The sequence below is a fragment of the Siniperca chuatsi genome, linkage group LG13, assembly GCF_020085105.1.
Source record: "Siniperca chuatsi isolate FFG_IHB_CAS linkage group LG13, ASM2008510v1, whole genome shotgun sequence".
Lineage (NCBI taxonomy): Eukaryota > Metazoa > Chordata > Actinopteri > Centrarchiformes > Sinipercidae > Siniperca > Siniperca chuatsi.
Window position 1 is genome coordinate 8,474,615 of NC_058054.1, and position 20,659 is coordinate 8,495,273.

Sequence of the window (20,659 nt, forward strand, 5' to 3'; positions counted from 1 at the left end):
AGTCGCTGTTCTAACGTCTACCTCTGGCTTTGCTTTTATATAAACTTTTACTAACTTTTCAATTTATAAATTCTGTCATATTACAGGGATGTTGACTGATAACTGTAAGTGCTTGCTTTCATAGCTTTTCTTTCCACTTAAAGTAATGAAGGTTTTATATAGGGAAGGTCAGCTTGCAAGTCCTTGTATTGTAGATCAGGGCTGCAATTATCAAGTCAGAAGGTTGCGAGATGTGTTCAATTAACTGTGCTCTCCTCTGTCAGGTATGGTATAATAACAAAGGCTGGCACGCCATGGTGGCCTTCATGAATGTGGCCAATAATGCCATTCTGCGGGCCTTCCTACCGCCATCCGCCAAACCTGTCGAGTTTGGCATCACTGCCATCAACCACCCTCTGAACCTCACCAAAGAGCAGCTTTCCGAGGTCACAGTGTGAGTGTTACTTTTACATTTGTTTTTAATAAAATAAAAATGCATTTTATTTATTTATTTGTTTGCACAATAAAGAATTCAATTATTATAAAAGATATGTACACAAGGACATTTACACATATACAAACACACTTTTACCGACATATATTCAGATAAACATGAATTTAAAGTAAACAAAAGCTTGTGCAGGGGAGGTAGGAAACTCAAGGCAAGAATTATAGCTGTGAGTCGGGGCCGGGCATTTGGAAGAGTAGGAGGAAGATGGAGGAGGAAGATGAAAAAAACAGAACAAATGCAGTCCATCAGCAGAACATCCCAGGCCAAAATTATTAAACCTTTAAGTCACGCTTCTCTAATCCACACAGCACAATGGCTGAGTAGACATTAGTATGTTTATTGTGCATCATCCAGGACAACCTTAGACACCAAGGGCAAGTCATGATCTTGCTGAGCTACCTGCCAAGAAAGAAACCGTTTGTTAGTTTGGTGTCAATAGACCAAAAAATGTGAGGAAATGAGAGGAAGCAGCTGAAGCTTGTCAAGGGCTGGATATTGAGTTGATAATTAGAATCAGGTGTTAGAATGGGGACATCCCTAAAACATGCATGGCAGTAGATCTCCAGGAGCAGGGTTGATGACTACTGATAGAAGATGTTCATTGTGCATCACCTGGGTCTTGAACTCACAACCTTAGTCACCAATGGCACGTCATGATCATGTTGAAGTCCACAGATTCAGTTATCAAGACAAAATTCTAAGATTTTGTGGATTTAATCTAGAAAATAGGGATGTCTGTAGTTTATTTTTTGCAAAGATTTGTTCCATAAATGACAAACTGATATTTAATGATGCTCTATTTTCATGGACTGCAATGGTTTACATGATAGAATTAAAAATACTGTCAAAAATTCAGTTTTTGAGATAGTTCTGAAATTTACCACACTACTAACAACTATTCTGATCATTTGGGCCTAGGTTTTGGTGAAAGTTGCAAAGTAGTAGCACGTAAAACTGATTTGTTATGAATTTTCAAACTGTAGACGGTTGCTATAGCGCCACCATCTGGACTATTGGCTACGTGCAAAATTTTGTGTCCCCCCCCCACATGGGAAAGCAGATTTCCTAGGAAGAAATATAATTGGCAATTCTAAGAATATAAACAAGTATAAGTATATAGTATAAACAAGTTAAAAACTGAAATAAATACACTTGAATAGAAGCGAAAGCACAGTACTACTCGCCCCTGTGCCCTGCAGACCTTTCACTAGTTTTAGTGAGAATAAAAGCCGTCTTTAAAACGAGTGTTGTGCGCCTTGTTGCTTCGATAGTGCTTACCTGATGGCAGCAGCAAGAATAGATAGTGGCCAGAGTCCTGTAGCCCTGTCAGCTCCGTTCGGCCTCATGCAGCCGTCGTGTCGAGCAATCTTGGCAGTGTCTTATCGGCTAGCTCCTGCTTCTGCAGCCTGTGCAGTCGTCCAGTGCGTGCAATCGTTGCAGTGCTGTCACTGTGCGAGCTCTTGTACGCTGAGCGTCTGTTCGTGGCGTCGTGTCGCATCAGCGTTCGCATGTCGTCTTGCAGCTCTGTGGCCTCATTGTCGGCCAGTCGTTCAGCAGGTTGCCTTTGAGTGCATTACGCTTCGTTTGACTAACTCATGTTGTGGTCAGTTAGTAGCTAGTTCGTGTGCCAGTATGTGACTTCACAAGTCCTGTGTTAGCATGCTCTTGTAGGATCAACTTCTTGTGACCGTGAGTCTAGCTGTGCATCTGAACATTGATGTCATGAGATCTCAGATGCTGAGTTCAAAGCTTAGTTTAGATCAAGATCGATAGCTGAGCATTACTGCATTACTCGAATAAGATTCAATGCATCAGATCTATAGCTCTTGAATTTAGAAGTTTCACAATACTTGCAATTGTACTTGCCACTTATGCTCACTTGTGAACTGTATAACAATAGTACTAAGTTGATACAGTGCATGTATTAAGCTATATGCAATTGTGAAAGTAACAAGCTTAAACGTAGTAGAAGCAGTATTAGAACTTACAAGTAATTATTATGCCAATAACTACTCAATACTTACTACATTGTCGGTTATAGTGACTAACTTAACTGTATGCCAAGTAGACTTATTCTAGACGTACTCTATTGTCATTGACAATGGAAACATAGACTTGAAGAGATTAGTTAGAATGCTCAGAAGTAAAGCTTCAGTAAAAGTATCAGCATAATAGTCAAATTTACACTCTGCATTCAGCCTCATGCATAAGCATTATGTACGACATTGGTAAAAGCATGAAATCTGTGTTAATCACAGTGTATGTTAGATCATACATTAGGTAAGTCTTCAAGGTATTCAGAACTATAGAGTTCTAAAGTATGCAAGCATCCGTACATCAACTACATTCAATAATGTTACTAAAGTTGCTAAAATGGCAATAATAAAACCTACAATCAGACCAATAGCAGACAATGAAGCAATAGACTATCATCACATGCTGAGTAAGCAATTGACTGGTACATAAGCATAAAGCCATAAAGCTGTGCATCAAGGTCTAATATGAAATGCCATTCACAGTAGCAGCAAAATTCATGAGCATAATTGATATTTTATCTTTGAATGTTATAAGAATAATGATAGATGAGTAACATCAGAAAGTCAAAATCTCCTAGAACAATGAAAATATACTCTTTGAAGATAAAGTACTGCAAATACAAATACAGCTGAAAGTACATAGTGGATGAACATCAATTTGATCACTCATGAATTGAAAATTATACAAGCAAATCTAATGTAAATCCATGATGCACTATATATGAACAGACTAACGGAACATGCACTAAATTAGAAACTCTAAATAGAATATTATATTACTTGTTTTGGATGTATGCTAAGGTGCAATTCTGAATAGAAAATACAAGCTCCTGAGAAAGCTCCATAAAAGGGAAAATAGAAGACAATTTCACTCCTCCTCTTTAGACAGCTATGGAAGCAATAATAAAAATGGAAAAAGGAAAGGAAAAGTCAGAGGGTCACTAAAGTCATCAGAATTTATCCTCTGGGAACGTTGAAAATATGTGCAGCAAATTTCATAGCAATCCATCTGATAGTTGTTGGTATATACACCAGTCAAAGTGGTGAACAGACTGACAGACAGAGCAACATTGCCATCTCTAAAGATATATGATCAACCTATAAAATAGAATGTATTATTATAGATATTATAGCCCTGCAGACCCACACAGTGGGTTAGCCAGATACCTTTGGGCTTATCTAAGCATATCTCATCAAAGCTGGCCCACTTTTAACTGGGGTAGATCACCATGGTAACCTATGTTGCACAGCCAACTCTGCTCCGCAGCAGGTTAACTTCAGAGGAAGCCCGATCACTGACCAGTCAGATCACTGGAAAAACTGAGTCTAAAGGATCCTGACATGAACAACAAACTTTGCAATAAAGTGGCAAGTAATACAGTGCTATAGATGTTTTTATAGGCCAGTACACTCAATTTGCCGTTCATATGCTGCTCCAGGAGCAGGGTTGATGACTACTGATATAAGATGTTTGTTGTGCATCGCCTGGGTATTTAACTCACAACCTTAATCACCAATGGCACGTCGTGATCATGTTGAGCTACCCGCAGAAACCAGAAAATCAGAGGTGGCTTCACACTAAGACTTATGCAACCACCATGGTTGTGATAACGGCTTAACAGCGGATTTCAAACTAGTGTCAAAAATTCAGTTATCAAGACAGAACTCTGAGAATTTGACAACATAGAGATAGATGTCTGTAGTTTATTTATTTATTTTTTTTACAAAGATTGCTCCATAAATGACAAACTGATATTTAATGATGCTCTATTTCCATTGACTGCAATGGTTTACATGAGGATAGAATTCAAAATACTGTCAAAAATTCTGTTTTTGAGAAACAGTTCTGAAATTTACCACACTACATCTACCATAACTACAAAATTTTGTCATTTTTTCAGAAACATTGGAGATTTATTTTATCGAGAATTTGCAGTAGCTGTTTACAGTAGAACCTTTTTATGCAATGTGGGCTCAATTTTTGATATTTCATAAATCTGGCTCAACTGTTTGTGGAGGACAGTCTGAAGATGCAGTGTGGCAAGTTTGGTGTCGATTATGGAGATAGCTTTACTATTAGTTTGACAGTTTTTGAGAAAAACAGAGTGATGGACTATTGGCCCACAATGCCTGTTGAGGACATTTAGCATAGGACTGGACCTATGTGCAAAATTTAGTTTTTTCCCATGGGAAGGCAGATTTCCTAGGAAGAAAAATAACATTGGCAATTCTAAGAGGGTCCAGGTAGGGAAGATAAAGTATTGAGAGACAGACTAATACTATTGGTTTTGGTCTATTCATGGAATTTGTTGACAAACAAAAATATAGAATGACAACACTCCTGAAAAGTGTTGTTAAAAGCATCTTCAAAGATTTTGTCATATGCATTAAACTGCCACTAGTGGATTTCCATACAAGGAACTGGATATAGTATAAACAAGTTAAAAACTGAAATAAATACACTTGAATAGAAGCGAAAGCACAGTACTACTCGCCCCTGTGCCCTGCAGACCTTTCACTAGTTTTAGTGAGAATAAAAGCCGTCTTTAAAACGAGTGTTGTGCGCCTTGTTGCTTCGATAGTGCTTACCTGATGGCAGCAGCAAGAATAGATAGTGGCCTGGATGAGTGCTTTTCTCCTGCACCTTGTACCATATATCTCATCCAGGTGGAGCTGATTGCTTATTATTTGAGGCCTGCTTAAAAGAGTAGTTCACAGTTTGGGAAATGTGAGTATTTCCTTTCTGGCAGTTACAGGATTGCATTTCACATCTCCTGTATGAGGTCACGCAGTTAGATCATTGTTTCTTTTGATTCATTATACTCATTAATTTCCCATGTCACTTTAGGGTCCCCATAGTTAAGCAGTGCTGCTATGAAATTGTTTAGGACATTTTAAACAACTTAAAGCAGGAATACACTGCATCAATAAAATTGTGTAGGATACTTAGACAAAACAAGCAAAACAAGAATCCTGTGCCAGGTAGTCTTATGGTTAATATCCTGGCAGCAGCAACAGTTTGAGTTGAATATTTGCAACTGGGTCTGGCTTTAACTCAAAATGCTCCTCTGGTTTAAATTACAGCGCAAAAAAAAAAAAGAAAAAGAAAAAAAGTGGTGATTGTGAAACGATAGGGATTTGAAAAACCGTAGGCAGCGTCGTCATTTAACCCATTCACTAATCTCTGGAAAAATAAGGAAACTAATGAAATCAGTTAGAGTTTTATTTAAAGCAGAGACATAAAAACCAGGTACATACAAAGTAAACTCTTGCATGGTTCCTCAAACCTAGTCCCATACTTTAGTTGCCTCTCAATGTTCCCACGTGAGACACTCGTGAACGCAGTCGAGTTAGTCATCGGTTTGTAGATCAAACTGCTCTTGCTGCTGCTCCGCTGGCCGTCACGTTGACCCCAAGCGTCACGTTGTCTGCGGCTGTCGTGGCTCCAAGCGTCGCATTGTCGGCGGCAGCTGCCCTGCTGGCCGTCACATTGTCGGCGGCAGTCACTCTGCTGGCCCCAAGCGTCACATTGTTGTCGGCGGCCGTCGTGGCGCCAAGCGTCGCGTTGTCGGCTGCTGCTTTCCTGCTGGCCGTCGCATTGTCAGCGGCCGTCGTGGCTCCGAGTGTCACGTTGTCGGCAGAGGCCGTCGCGTTGTCGGCAGAGGCCGTCGCGTTGTCGGCAGAGGCCGTCGCGTTGTCGGCAGAGGCCGTCGCGTTGTCGGCTACTATTATTACTATCACCGTGTTTTCAGCTGCTGCTGCTTCCCTGCTGGCCGTCGCATTGTCAGCGGCCGTCGTGGCTCCAAGTGTCGCGTTGTCGGCAGAGGCCGTCGCGTTGTCGGCAGAGGCCGCCGCGTTGTCGGCAGAGGCCGTCGCGTTGTCGGCAGAGGCCGCCGCGTTGTCGGCTACTATTATTACTATCACCGTTTTCAGCTGCTGCTGCTGCTGCTTCCCTGCTGGCCGTCGCATTGTCAGCGGCCGTCGTGGCTCCAAGTGTCGCGTTGTCGGCAGAGGCCGTCGCGTTGTCGGCAGAGGCCGTCGCGTTGTCGGCAGAGGCCGTCGCGTTGTCGGCAGAGGCCGTCGCGTTGTTGTCGGCAGAGGCCGTCGCGCGTTGTCGGCTACTATTATTACTATCACCGCGTTTTCGGCTGCTGCTTCCTGCTGGCCGTTGCATTGTCAGCGCCGCTGCGGGCGCCAAGTGTCGCGTTGTCGGCAGAGGCCGTCGCGTTGTCGGCAGAGGCCGTCGTGGCTCCAAGTGTCGCGTTGTCGGCAGAGGCCGTCGCGTTGTCGGCAGAGGCCGTCGCGTTGTCGGCAGAGGCCGTCGCGTTGTCGGCAGAGGCCGTCGCGTTGTCGGCAGAGGCCGTCGCGTTGTCGGCCACTATTATTACTATCACCGTGTTTTCAGCTGCTGCTTCCCTGCTGGCCGTCGCATTGTCAGCGGCCGTCGTGGCTCCAAGTGTCCCGTTGTCGGCAGAGGCTGTCCCGTTGTCGGCAGAGGCTGTCCCGTTGTCGGCTACTATTATTACAATCACCGTGTTTTCGGTGGCCGCCGTTGCGTTGTCGGCAGCTCCCAGCGTCGCGTTGTCGGCGGCTGCTGCCTCCCCTGCTGGCCGTCGCATTGTCGGGCGGCCGTCGCGTCGCTGCGTGGCTCGCCATCCTCCTCTGTTTTGAGGTCTTTAAGTCTGTTCAGGTGTTGTTGTACAAGTTTCTGGTGGCCAATTGATGCCGTAGCTTCCACTTCATTGCTTTCCAGTTGTACTGAAAAGACATTCGAACAACAATTTAGATCCTAAAAGGAAACTGAGTCATGTTCAACTTCTCTAGACTTCGACACACAGCTGAGAGCATTCACTGCCAAGTGACTGAAATTTTAAAGCATTAATAGACTTGAGACTTGCTCCAAAAGACCAGTCCAGTGTAGGTTTATGCAACCTGACACAATATTGAGTTCTTTCTGCATCCATGTCATGTAGGTATACTATATTATTTGTTTGCAGTATTTTACGTAGACAAAGTTGTATACTTGACATTGTATGGTCAATGTCGTTTAACTTAAACTCTGTTGGAATACCAGTATCAAGTGATTAAAAGCCAGATAAAGCATTAAACTGAAAACTTAATTACCCACATTGTGAGGTTAAGAACCAAGGCTCTACACAAACTTGTATTTTGCCAGTAGGGTTTCACAGAACCTGCTCACCTTCTTTAACCTCTTGCTGCAATATGGACTCAATTGACTGGAGGAGGACAAGGGCATTGTTTATGGAGATCTCATTGGGAGACAAATCTGCAGTACAAAAGAAGTTAAGTTAGTGTCAGAATGTAGCTCAGAAAATATTTTAGTCACAAATGTTGTTACCTCTCATTCTCCTCTGCAGCCCATTATCACGTCTTTCATTTGTGCCACCAACTGGCAAACAAGAGCCTATGGACATTATACTCGCTGTTAATCAAGTGTTTGTGATGTTTGATGGCACAACATAAGACCAAGTCGTTAGAGCTAAAGGAAATTTCAGGAATTAAGGAAGTTTCTAAAGTTATGGCAAGGCATACTCTAGTAACCAAAATACCTTACTCTTTGCTATCCCACACTACCAATTTCTTAAACACATGCTTTCAACAGAAGGAATATAAAACCTTTGGCAAACCAAACAGTCAGCACACAAATAAGCAAGACCCGAACAGCACCCATTGCTTCAGTCACCAAGGGAAAATGCTACCTGTGCCACATGTGAGGTTTAAAAAAGCCCATCATGCTGGTGACACAGCTGTTGCTGATCAGCTCTAATTGGCTCTCACTTCAGAGGAGTCAGTGCTAGTTGAAATTCAGCGCAGCTTATACAATTCTGAGAATGTTGTATGTATTTATTTCATATTACTTGTTTTGGATGTATGCTAAGGTGCAATTCGAATAGAAAATACAAGCTCCTGAGAAAGCTCCATAAAAGGGAAAATAGAAGACAATTTCACTCCTCCTCTTTAGACAGCTATGGAAGCAATAATAAAAATGGAAAAAGGAAAGGAAAAGTCAGAGGGTCACTAAAGTCATCAGAATTTATCCTCTGGGAACGTTGAAAATATGTGCAGCAAATTTCATAGCAATCCATCTGATAGTTGTTGGTATATACACCAGTCAAAGTGGTGAACAGACTGACAGACAGAGCAACATTGCCATCTCTAAAGATATATGATCAACCTATAAAATAGAATGTATTATTATAGATATTATAGCCCTGCAGACCCACACAGTGGGTTAGCCAGATACCTTTGGGCTTATCTAAGCATATCTCATCAAAGCTGGCCCACTTTTAACTGGGGTAGATCACCATGGTAACCTATGTTGCACAGCTAACCTGCTCCGCAGCAGGTTAACTTCAGAGGAAGCCCGATCACTGACCAGTCAGATCACTGGAAAAACTGAGTCTAAAGGATCCTGACATGAACAACAAACTTTGCAATAAAGTGGCAAGTAATACAGTGCTATAGATGTTTTTATAGGCCAGTACACTCAATTTGCCGTTCATATGCTGCTCCAGGAGCAGGGTTGATGACTACTGATATAAGATGTTTGTTGTGCATCGCCTGGGTATTTAACTCACAACCTTAATCACCAATGGCACGTCGTGATCATGTTGAGCTACCCGCAGAAACCAGAAAATCAGAGGTGGCTTCACACTAAGACTTATGCAACCACCATGGTTGTGATAACGGCTTAACAGCGGATTTCAAACTAGTGTCAAAAATTCAGTTATCAAGACAGAACTCTGAGAATTTGACAACATAGAGATAGATGTCTGTAGTTTATTTATTTATTTTTTTTACAAAGATTGCTCCATAAATGACAAACTGATATTTAATGATGCTCTATTTCCATTGACTGCAATGGTTTACATGAGGATAGAATTCAAAATACTGTCAAAAATTCTGTTTTTGAGAAACAGTTCTGAAATTTACCACACTACATCTACCATAACTACAAAATTTTGTCATTTTTTCAGAAACATTGGAGATTTATTTTATCGAGAATTTGCAGTAGCTGTTTACAGTAGAACCTTTTTATGCAATGTGGGCTCAATTTTTGATATTTCATAAATCTGGCTCAACTGTTTGTGGAGGACAGTCTGAAGATGCAGTGTGGCAAGTTTGGTGTCGATTGCGGGAGATAGCTTTAATTAGTTTGACAGTTTTTGAGAAAAACAGAGTGATGGACTATTGGCCCACAATGCCTGTTGAGGACATTTAGCATAGGACTGGACCTATGTGCAAAATTTAGTTTTTTTCCCCACGCATGGGAAGGCAGATTTCCTAGGAAGAAAAATAACATTGGCAATTCTAAGAGGGTCCAGGTAGGGAAGATAAAGTATTGAGAGACAGACTAATACTATTGGTTTTGGTCTATTCATGGAATTTGTTGACAAACAAAAATATAGAATGACAACACTCCTGAAAAGTGTTGTTAAAAGCATCTTCAAAGATTTTGTCATATGCATTAAACTGCCACTAGTGGATTTCCATACAAGGAACTGGCTGCTTTCCTGTCAACGCCGTACTATACAATAAGTCATACTATCACACGGTGTTACATACAGTATAAACAAGTTAAAAACTGAAATAAATACACTTGAATAGAAGCGAAAGCACAGTACTACTCGCCCCTGTGCCCTGCAGACCTTTCACTAGTTTTAGTGAGAATAAAAGCCGTCTTTAAAACGAGTGTTGTGCGCCTTGTTGCTACGATAGTGCTTACCTGATGGCAGCAGCAAGAATAGATAGTGGCCTGGATGAGTGCTTTTCTCCTGCACCTTGTACCATATATCTCATCCAGGTGGAGCTGATTGCTTATTATTTGAGGCCTGCTTAAAAGAGTAGTTCACAGTTTGGGAAATGTGAGTATTTCCTTTCTGGCAGTTACAGGATTGCATTTCACATCTCCTGTATGAGGTCACGCAGTTAGATCATTGTTTCTTTTGATTCATTATACTCATTAATTTCCCATGTCACTTTAGGGTCCCCATAGTTAAGCAGTGCTGCTATGAAATTGTTTAGGACATTTTAAACAACTTAAAGCAGGAATACACTGCATCAATAAAATTGTGTAGGATACTTAGACAAAACAAGCAAAACAAGAATCCTGTGCCAGGTAGTCTTATGGTTAATATCCTGGCAGCAGCAACAGTTTGAGTTGAATATTTGCAACTGGGTCTGGCTTTAACTCAAAATGCTCCTCTGGTTTAAATTACAGCGCAAAAAAAAAAAGAAGAAAGAAAAAAAAAGTGGTGATTGTGAAACGATAGGGATTTGAAAAACCGTAGGCAGCGTCGTCATTTAACCCATTCACTAATCTCTGGAAAAATAAGGAAACTAATGAAATCAGTTAGAGTTTTATTTAAAGCAGAGACATAAAAACCAGGTACATACAAAGTAAACTCTTGCATGGTTCCTCAAACCTAGTCCCATACTTTAGTTGCCTCTCAATGTTCCCACGTGAGACACTCGTGAACGCAGTCGAGTTAGTCATCGGTTTGTAGATCAAACTGCTCTTGCTGCTGCTCCGCTGGCCGTCCACGTTGACCCCAAGCGTCCACGTTGTCTCGCGGCTGTCGTGGCTCCAAGCGTCGCATTGTCGGCGCGCAGCTGCCCTGCTGGCCGTCACATTGTCGGCGGCAGTCACTCTGCTGGCCCCAAGCGCCACATTGTTGTCGGCGTCGCCGTGGCGCCAAGCGTCGCGTTGTCGGCTGCTGCTTTCCTGCTGGCCGTCGCGTTGTCGGCAGAGGCCGTCCCGTTGTCGGCTACTATTATTACTATCACCGTGTTTTCGGCTGCTGCTGCTTCCCTGCTGGCCGTCGCATTGTCAGCGGCCGTCGTGGCTCCGAGTGTCGCGTTGTCGGCAGAGGCCGTCGCGTTGTCGGCAGAGGCCGTCGCGTTGTCGGCAGAGGCCGTCGCGTTGTCGGCCACTATTATTACTATCACCGTGTTTTCAGCTGCTGCTGCTGCTTCCCTGCTGGCCGTCGCATTGTCAGCGGCCGTCGTGGCTCCAAGTGTCGCGTTGTCGGCAGAGGCTGTCCCGTTGTCGGCAGAGGCTGTCCCGTTGTCGGCAGAGGCTGTCCCGCTTGTCGGCAGAGGCTGTCCCGTTGTCGGCAGAGGCTGTCCCGTTGTCGGCAGAGGCTGTCCCGTTGTCGGCAGAGGCTGTCCCGCTGTCGGCAGAGGCTGTCCCGTTGTCGGCAGAGGCTGTCCCGTTGTCGGCCACTATTATTACTATCACCGTGTTTTCAGCTGCTGCTGCTGCTTCCCTGCTGGCCGTCGCGATTGTCAGCGGCCGCCGTCGTCGCTCCGAGTGTCGCGTTGTCGGCGAGGCAGAGGCCGCCCCGTTGTCGGCAGAGGCCGTCCCGTTGTCGGCAGAGGCCGTCCCGTTGTCGGCAGAGGCCGTCCCGTTGTCGGCAGAGGCCGTCCCGTTGTCGGCAGAGGCCGTCCCGTTGTCGGCAGAGGCCGTCCCGTTGTCGGCAGAGGCCGTCCCGTTGTCGGCAGAGGCCGTCCCGTTGTCGGCAACTATTATTACTATCACCGTGTTTTCAGCTGCTGCTGCTGCTGCTGCTTCTTCCTGCTGGCCGTCGCATTGTCAGCGGCCGTCGTGGCTCCAAGTGTCGCGTTGTCGGCAGAGGCTGTCGCGTTGTCGGCAGAGGCTGTCGCGTTGTCGGCAGAGGCTGTCGCGTTGTCGGCAGAGGCTGTCGCGTTGTCGGCAGAGGCTGTCGCGTTGTCGGCAGAGGCTGTCGCGTTGTCGGCAGAGGCTGTCGCGTTGTCGGCTACTATTATTACAATCACTGTGTTTTCGTGGCCGCCGTTGCGTTGTCGGCAGCTCCCAGCGTCGCGTTGTCGGCGGCTGCTGCCTCCCTGCTGGCCGTCGCATTGTCGGCGGTCGTCGCGTGTCGCTGCGTAGCTCGCCATCCTCCTCTGTTTTGAGGTCTTTAAGTCTGTTCAGGTGTTGTTGTACAAGTTTCTGGTGGCCAATTGATGCCGTAGCTTCCACTTCATTGCTTTCCAGTTGTACTGAAAAGACATTCGAACAACAATTTAGATCCTAAAAGGAAACTGAGTCATGTTCAACTTCTCTAGACTTCGACACACAGCTGAGAGCATTCACTGCCAAGTGACTGAAATTTTAAAGCATTAATAGACTTGAGACTTGCTCCAAAAGACCAGTCCAGTGTAGGTTTATGCAACCTGACACAATATTGAGTTCTTTCTGCATCCATGTCATGTAGGTATACTATATTATTTGTTTGCAGTATTTTACGTGAGACAAAGTTGTATACTTGACATTGTATGGTCAATGTCGTTTAACTTAAACTCTGTTGGAATACCAGTATCAAGTGATTAAAAGCCAGATAAAGCATTAAACTGAAAACTTAATTACCCACATTGTGAGGTTAAGAACCAAGGCTCTACACAAACTTGTATTTTGCCAGTAGGGTTTCACAGAACCTGCTCACCTTCTTTAACCTCTTGCTGCAATATGGACTCAATTGACTGGAGGAGGACAAGGGCATTGTTTATGGAGATCTCATTGGGAGACAAATCTGCAGTACAAAAGAAGTTAAGTTAGTGTCAGAATGTAGCTCAGAAAATATTTTAGTCACAAATGTTGTTACCTCTCATTCTCCTCTGCAGCCCATTATCACGTCTTTCATTTGTGCCACCAACTGGCAAACAAGAGCCTATGGACATTATACTCGCTGTTAATCAAGTGTTTGTGATGTTTGATGGCACAACATAAGACCAAGTCGTTAGAGCTAAAGGAAATTTCAGGAATTAAGGAAGTTTCTAAAGTTATGGCAAGGCATACTCTAGTAACCAAAATACCTTACTCTTTGCTATCCCACACTACCAATTTCTTAAACACATGCTTTCAACAGAAGGAATATAAAAACCTTTGGCAAACCAAACAGTCAGCACACAAATAAGCAAGACCCGAACAGCACCCATTGCTTCAGTCACCAAGGGAAAATGCTACCTGTGCCACATGTGAGGTTTAAAAAAGCCCATCATGCTGGTGACACAGCTGTTGCTGATCAGCTCTAATTGGCTCTCACTTCAGAGGAGTCAGTGCTAGTTGAAATTCAGCGCAGCTTATACAATTCTGAGAATGTTGTATGTATTTATTTCATATTACTTGTTTTGGATGTATGCTAAGGTGCAATTCGAATAGAAAATACAAGCTCCTGAGAAAGCTCCATAAAAAGGGAAAAATAGAAGACAATTTCACTCCTCCTCTTTAGACAGCTATGGAAGCAATAATAAAAATGGAAAAAAGGAAAGGAAAAGTCAGAGGGTCACTAAAGTCATCAGAATTTATCCTCTGGGAACGTTGAAAATATGTGCAGCAAATTTCATAGCAATCCATCTGATAGTTGTTGGTATATACACCAGTCAAAGTGGTGAACAGACTGACAGACAGAGCAACATTGCCATCTCTAAAGATATATGATCAACCTATAAAATAGAATGTATTATTATAGATATTATAGCCCTGCAGACCCACACAGTGGGTTAGCCAGATACCTTTGGGCTTATCTAAGCATATCTCATCAAAGCTGGCCCACTTTTAACTGGGGTAGATCACCATGGTAACCTATGTTGCACAGCTAACCTGCTCCGCAGCAGGTTAACTTCAGAGGAAGCCCGATCACTGACCAGTCAGATCACTGGAAAAACTGAGTCTAAAGGATCCTGACATGAACAACAAACTTTGCAATAAAGTGGCAAGTAATACAGTGCTATAGATGTTTTTATAGGCCAGTACACTCAATTTGCCGTTCATATGCTGCTCCAGGAGCAGGGTTGATGACTACTGATATAAGATGTTTGTTGTGCATCGCCTGGGTATTTAACTCACAACCTTAATCACCAATGGCACGTCGTGATCATGTTGAGCTACCCGCAGAAACCAGAAAATCAGAGGTGGCTTCACACTAAGACTTATGCAACCACCATGGTTGTGATAACGGCTTAACAGCGGATTTCAAACTAGTGTCAAAAATTCAGTTATCAAGACAGAACTCTGAGAATTTGACAACATAGAGATAGATGTCTGTAGTTTATTTATTTATTTTTTTTACAAAGATTGCTCCATAAATGACAAACTGATATTTAATGATGCTCTATTTCCATTGACTGCAATGGTTTACATGAGGATAGAATTCAAAATACTGTCAAAAATTCTGTTTTTGAGAAACAGTTCTGAAATTTACCACACTACATCTACCATAACTACAAAATTTTGTCATTTTTTTCAGAAACATTGGAGATTTATTTTATCGAGAATTTGCAGTAGCTGTTTACAGTAGAACCTTTTTATGCAATGTGGGCTCAATTTTTGATATTTCATAAATCTGGCTCGACTGTTTGTGGAGGACAGTCTGAAGATGCAGTGTGGCAAGTTTGGTGTCGATTGCGGGAGATAGCTTTAATTAGTTTGACAGTTTTTGAGAAAAACAGAGTGATGGACTATTGGCCCACAATGCCTGTTGAGGACATTTAGCATAGGACTGGACCTATGTGCAAAATTTAGTTTTTTTCCCCACGCATGGGAAGGCAGATTTCCTAGGAAGAAAAATAACATTGGCAATTCTAAGAGGGTCCAGGTAGGGAAGATAAAGTATTGAGAGACAGACTAATACTATTGGTTTTGGTCTATTCATGGAATTTGTTGACAAACAAAAATATAGAATGACAACACTCCTGAAAAGTGTTGTTAAAAGCATCTTCAAAGATTTTGTCATATGCATTAAACTGCCACTAGTGGATTTCCATACAAGGAACTGGCTGCTTTCCTGTCAACGCCGTACTATACAATAAGTCATACTATCACACGGTGTTACATACAGTATAAACAAGTTAAAAACTGAAATAAATACACTTGAATAGAAGCGAAAGCACAGTACTACTCGCCCCTGTGCCCTGCAGACCTTTCACTAGTTTTAGTGAGAATAAAAGCCGTCTTTAAAACGAGTGTTGTGCGCCTTTGTTGCTACGATAGTGCTTACCTGATGGCAGCAGCAAGAATAGATAGTGGCCTGGATGAGTGCTTTTCTCCTGCACCTTGTACCATATATCTCATCCAGGTGGAGCTGATTGCTTATTATTTGAGGCCTGCTTAAAAGAGTAGTTCACAGTTTGGGAAATGTGAGTATTTCCTTTCTGGCAGTTACAGGATTGCATTTCACATCTCCTGTATGAGGTCACGCAGTTAGATCATTGTTTCTTTTGATTCATTATACTCATTAATTTCCCATGTCACTTTAGGGTCCCCATAGTTAAGCAGTGCTGCTATGAAATTGTTTAGGACATTTTAAACAACTTAAAGCAGGAATACACTGCATCAATAAAATTGTGTAGGATACTTAGACAAAACAAGCAAAACAAGAATCCTGTGCCAGGTAGTCTTATGGTTAATATCCTGGCAGCAGCAACAGTTTGAGTTGAATATTTGCAACTGGGTCTGGCTTTAACTCAAAATGCTCCTCTGGTTTAAATTACAGCGCAAAAAAAAAGAGAAAAAAAAATTGGTGATTGTGAAACGATAGGGATTTGAAAAACCGTAGGCAGCGTCGTCATTTAACCCATTCACTAATCTCTGGAAAAATAAGGAAACTAATGAAATCAGTTAGAGTTTTATTTAAAGCAGAGACATAAAAACCAGGTACATACAAAGTAAACTCTTGCATGGTTCCTCAAACCTAGTCCCATACTTTAGTTGCCTCTCAATGTTCCCACGTGAGACACTCGTGAACGCAGTCGAGTTAGTCATCGGTTTGTAGATCAAACTGCTCTTGCTGCTGCTCCGCTGGCCGTCACGTTGACCCCAAGCGTCACGTTGTCTGCGGCTGTCGTGGCTCCAAGCGTCGCATTGTCGGCGGCAGCTGCCCTGCTGGCCGTCACATTGTCGGCGGCAGTCACTCTGCTGGCCCCAAGCGTCACATTGTTGTCGGCGGCCGTCGTGGCGCCAAGCGTCGCGTTGTCGGCTGCTGCTTTCCTGCTGGCCGTCGCGTTGTCGGCAGAGGCCGTCCCGTTGTCGGCTACTATTATTACTATCACCGTGTTTTCAGCTGCTGCTGCTGCTTCCCTGCTGGCCGTCGCATTGTCAGCGGCCGTCGTGGCTCCGAGTGTCGCGTTGTCGGCAGAGGCTGTCCCGTTGTCGGCAGAGGCTGTCCCGTTGTCGGCAGAGGCTGTCCCGTTGTCGGCAGAGGCTGTCCCGTTGTCGGCAGAGGCTGTCCCGTTGTCGGCCACTATTATTACTATCACCGTGTTTTCAGCTGCTGCTGCTGCTTCCCTGCTGGCCGTCGCATTGTCAGCGGCCGTCGTGGCTCCGAGTGTCGCGTTGTCGGCAGAGGCCGTCCCGTTGTCGGCAGAGGCCGTCCCGTTGTCGGCAGAGGCCGTCCCGTTGTCGGCAGAGGCCGTCCTGCTGTGCTGTCGGCAGAGCATTGTCAGCGGCCGTCGTTCGGCAGAGGCCGTCCCGTTGCGGCAGAGGCCGTCCCGTTGTCGGCAGAGGCCGTCCCGTTGTCGGCAACTATTATTACTATCACCGTGTTTTCAGCTGCTGCTGCTGCTGCTTCCCTGCTGGCCGTCGCATTGTCAGCGGCCGTCGTGGCTCCAAGTGTCGCGTTGTCGGCAGAGGCTGTCGCGTTGTCGGCAGAGGCTGTCGCGTTGTCGGCAGAGGCTGTCGCGTTGTCGGCAGAGGCTGTCGCGTTGTCGGCAGAGGCTGTCGCGTTGTCGGCTACTATTATTACAATCACTGTGTTTTCGGTGGCCGCCGTTGCGTTGTCGGCAGCTCCCAGCGTCGCGTTGTCGGCGGCTGCTGCCTCCCTGCTGGCCGTCGCATTGTCGGCGGCCGTCGCGTTGTCGCTGCGTAGCTCGCCATCCTCCTCTGTTTTGAGGTCTTTAAGTCTGTTCAGGTGTTGTTGTACAAGTTTCTGGTGGCCAATTGATGCCGTAGCTTCCACTTCATTGCTTTCCAGTTGTACTGAAAAGACATTCGAACAACAATTTAGATCCTAAAAGGAAACTGAGTCATGTTCAACTTCTCTAGACTTCGACACACAGCTGAGAGCATTCACTGCCAAGTGACTGAAATTTTAAAGCATTAATAGACTTGAGACTTGCTCCAAAAAGACCAGTCCAGTGTAGGTTTATGCAACCTGACACAATATTGAGTTCTTTCTGCATCCATGTCATGTAGGTATACTATATTATTTGTTTGCAGTATTTTACGTAGACAAAGTTGTATACTTGACATTGTATGGTCAATGTCGTTTAACTTAAACTCTGTTGGAATACCAGTATCAAGTGATTAAAAGCCAGATAAAGCATTAAACTGAAAACTTAATTACCCACATTGTGAGGTTAAGAACCAAGGCTCTACACAAACTTGTATTTTGCCAGTAGGGTTTCACAGAACCTGCTCACCTTCTTTAACCTCTTGCTGCAATATGGACTCAATTGACTGGAGGAGGACAAGGGCATTGTTTATGGAGATCTCATTGGGAGACAAATCTGCAGTACAAAAGAAGTTAAGTTAGTGTCAGAATGTAGCTCAGAAAATATTTTAGTCACAAATGTTGTTACCTCTCATTCTCCTCTGCAGCCCATTATCACGTCTTTCATTTGTGCCACCAACTGGCAAACAAGAGCCTATGGACATTATACTCGCTGTTAATCAAGTGTTTGTGATGTTTGATGGCACAACATAAGACCAAGTCGTTAGAGCTAAAGGAAATTTCAGGAATTAAGGAAGTTTCTAAAGTTATGGCAAGGCATACTCTAGTAACCAAAATACCTTACTCTTTGCTATCCCACACTACCAATTTCTTAAACACATGCTTTCAACAGAAGGAATATAAAACCTTTGGCAAACCAAACAGTCAGCACACAAATAAGCAAGACCCGAACAGCACCCATTGCTTCAGTCACCAAGGGAAAATGCTACCTGTGCCACATGTGAGGTTTAAAAAAGCCCATCATGCTGGTGACACAGCTGTTGCTGATCAGCTCTAATTGGCTCTCACTTCAGAGGAGTCAGTGCTAGTTGAAATTCAGCGCAGCTTATACAATTCTGAGAATGTTGTATGTATTTATTTCATATTACTTGTTTTGGATGTATGCTAAGGTGCAATTCGAATAGAAAATACAAGCTCCTGAGAAAGCTCCATAAAAAGGGAAAAATAGAAGACAATTTCACTCCTCCTCTTTAGACAGCTATGGAAGCAATAATAAAAATGGAAAAAGGAAAGGAAAAGTCAGAGGGTCACTAAAGTCATCAGAATTTATCCTCTGGGAACGTTGAAAATATGTGCAGCAAATTTCATAGCAATCCATCTGATAGTTGTTGGTATATACACCAGTCAAAGTGGTGAACAGACTGACAGACAGAGCAACATTGCCATCTCTAAAGATATATGATCAACCTATAAAATAGAATGTATTATTATAGATATTATAGCCCTGCAGACCCACACAGTGGGTTAGCCAGATACCTTTGGGCTTATCTAAGCATATCTCATCAAAGCTGGCCCACTTTTAACTGGGGTAGATCACCATGGTAACCTATGTTGCACAGCTAACCTGCTCCGCAGCAGGTTAACTTCAGAAGAAGAAGAAAAATAACAATTAACGCTGCCACGCAGCTGTGAGTCGGGGCTGGGCATTTTGAGGAGGAGGAAGAAGAAGAAGAAGGAGGAAGAAGAGGAGGAAGATGGAAAAAGGAAGACAAACGCAGTCCATCCCAGAACAAAGTTATTAAACCTTGAAGTCTTTTCTAATCCACATAGCACAATGGCTGAGTAGACATTAGTGTGTTTATTCTGCATCACCCAGAACTTGAATTCACAACCTTAATCACCAATGGCACGTCATGATCTTGCTGAGCTACCTGCCAAGAGAGAATCCGTTTATTAGTTTGGTGTCAATTGAGCAAATAATGTGAGCGGAAACAGCTGAAGCTTGTCAAGGGCTGGATAATGAGTTACACTTACATTTTGGTGAAAGTTGCAAAGTGGTAGCACGTACAACTGATATGTTATGAATATGAACAAAGTTTTAAACTGTAGATGGTTGCTGTAACGCCACCATCAGGACTATTGGCCCACAATGCCTGTTGTGGACATTTGGCATAGGACTGGACAAAATTTTGTTAATTTTCAAGCATGGGAAGGCAGATTTCCTAGAAATAATAACATTGGCAATTCCAAGAGGGTCCGGCAGCCTAGCCTACCCTAAAAAAAGAATTACATCAAATAACAATAAGGAGGGATAGAAAGGCAACTACAAAATGAAGAAAAAACACTGTATACTATCAGACTATATTATATAATTACAAGATTATAGTTTATTATTCTAGTGTGTTGTCTGAGTTTAGTGCTGTAAAGATTATATTCTGGAATTTTGTTTTATCATTATTATTATTATTATTATTTATAACACCTGCTGCTCTTACATTTTCCCATTTAAAAAAAAATAAAATTGGTAAACATATATCTGGATCATTATTAGAAACAATTTTTCATGACTGTATCTTAAAATGATTTAAAGTAAATTATAGATATGATTTTATTTTTATTTTTTTTTCTTTCCCTTTGGAAGATAGTTCCACCTGAGTCTATATGTGCAAATTACTCTCTTGCCATGTTTTCACCATGTTATTTGGCTTTAACTTTAAGCATTTTTATATGGATTAGCTGTAATGGTGCCATCTCTAGTAAGTTCTCTAGTATAATGAATTACACAATTTCATTTATCTAAATTTTCATTAATGTTAGATTCCCAGACCAGAATGTACTGTACAGACTTGATCTGCTTCTTCCTTCAGGTTGACCACTTCAGTAGATGCCGTGGTGGCGATCTGTGTTATTTTCGCCATGTCCTTCATCCCTGCCAGCTTCGTCCTCTACCTCATCCAGGAGCGTGTGACCAAGGCCAAGCACCTGCAGTTTGTCAGTGGGGTCAGCCCTTTAGTGTACTGGGTGGCCAACTTCTTCTGGGACATGGTAATTCAAGCAGTGTCAATATAAAATGCGCATCATCTTAATATTGAAATTAATCAAAGATTTCCAGTTTTCAAATAATTTTAAGCAATAAAAACTTT

At 43.1% G+C, this 20,659-nt stretch overlaps 2 protein-coding genes across 3 annotated transcripts in view; one reads left to right on the forward strand and one right to left on the reverse strand.

Moving 5' to 3' along the window:
• The window catches only part of LOC122886377 (retinal-specific phospholipid-transporting ATPase ABCA4-like), a 65,566-nt gene that overhangs the window by 32,621 nt on the left and 12,286 nt on the right, over positions 1 to 20,659 (forward strand). For both annotated transcript variants that reach the window (XM_044218469.1, XM_044218470.1), the window contains 2 exons: positions 264 to 433; positions 20,384 to 20,561. In XM_044218469.1, coding sequence (XP_044074404.1) covers positions 264 to 433; positions 20,384 to 20,561 — 348 coding nt within the window. The remainder of the gene's footprint in view (positions 1 to 263; positions 434 to 20,383; positions 20,562 to 20,659) is intronic.
• On the reverse strand, positions 16,178 to 18,517 carry LOC122886379 (autotransporter adhesin BpaC-like). The gene is made up of 5 exons (XM_044218472.1): positions 18,423 to 18,517; positions 18,145 to 18,210; positions 17,986 to 18,072; positions 17,137 to 17,542; positions 16,178 to 16,555 (listed from the first exon to the last, which is right to left on the reverse strand). The coding sequence occupies exons 1-5, from the start codon at positions 18,475 to 18,477 to the stop codon at positions 16,342 to 16,344; spliced, it is 828 nt and encodes a 275-aa protein (XP_044074407.1). The 5' UTR covers positions 18,478 to 18,517; the 3' UTR covers positions 16,178 to 16,341.

Bases quoted from the DNA above. Each gene is read 5' to 3' on its own strand.
- LOC122886379 (XM_044218472.1), bottom strand. From the start codon at position 18,477: ATGGGTGCTGTTCGGGTCTTGCTTATTTGTGTGCTGACTGTTTGGTTT. The intron at 18,211-18,422 runs GTTTTATATTCC...TAATGTCCATAG, and splicing joins GACTGTTTGGTTTGCCAAAG to GCTCTTGTTTGCCAGTTGGT. The intron at 18,073-18,144 runs GTAACAACATTT...TTTGTACTGCAG, and splicing joins GCTGCAGAGGAGAATGAGAG to ATTTGTCTCCCAATGAGATC.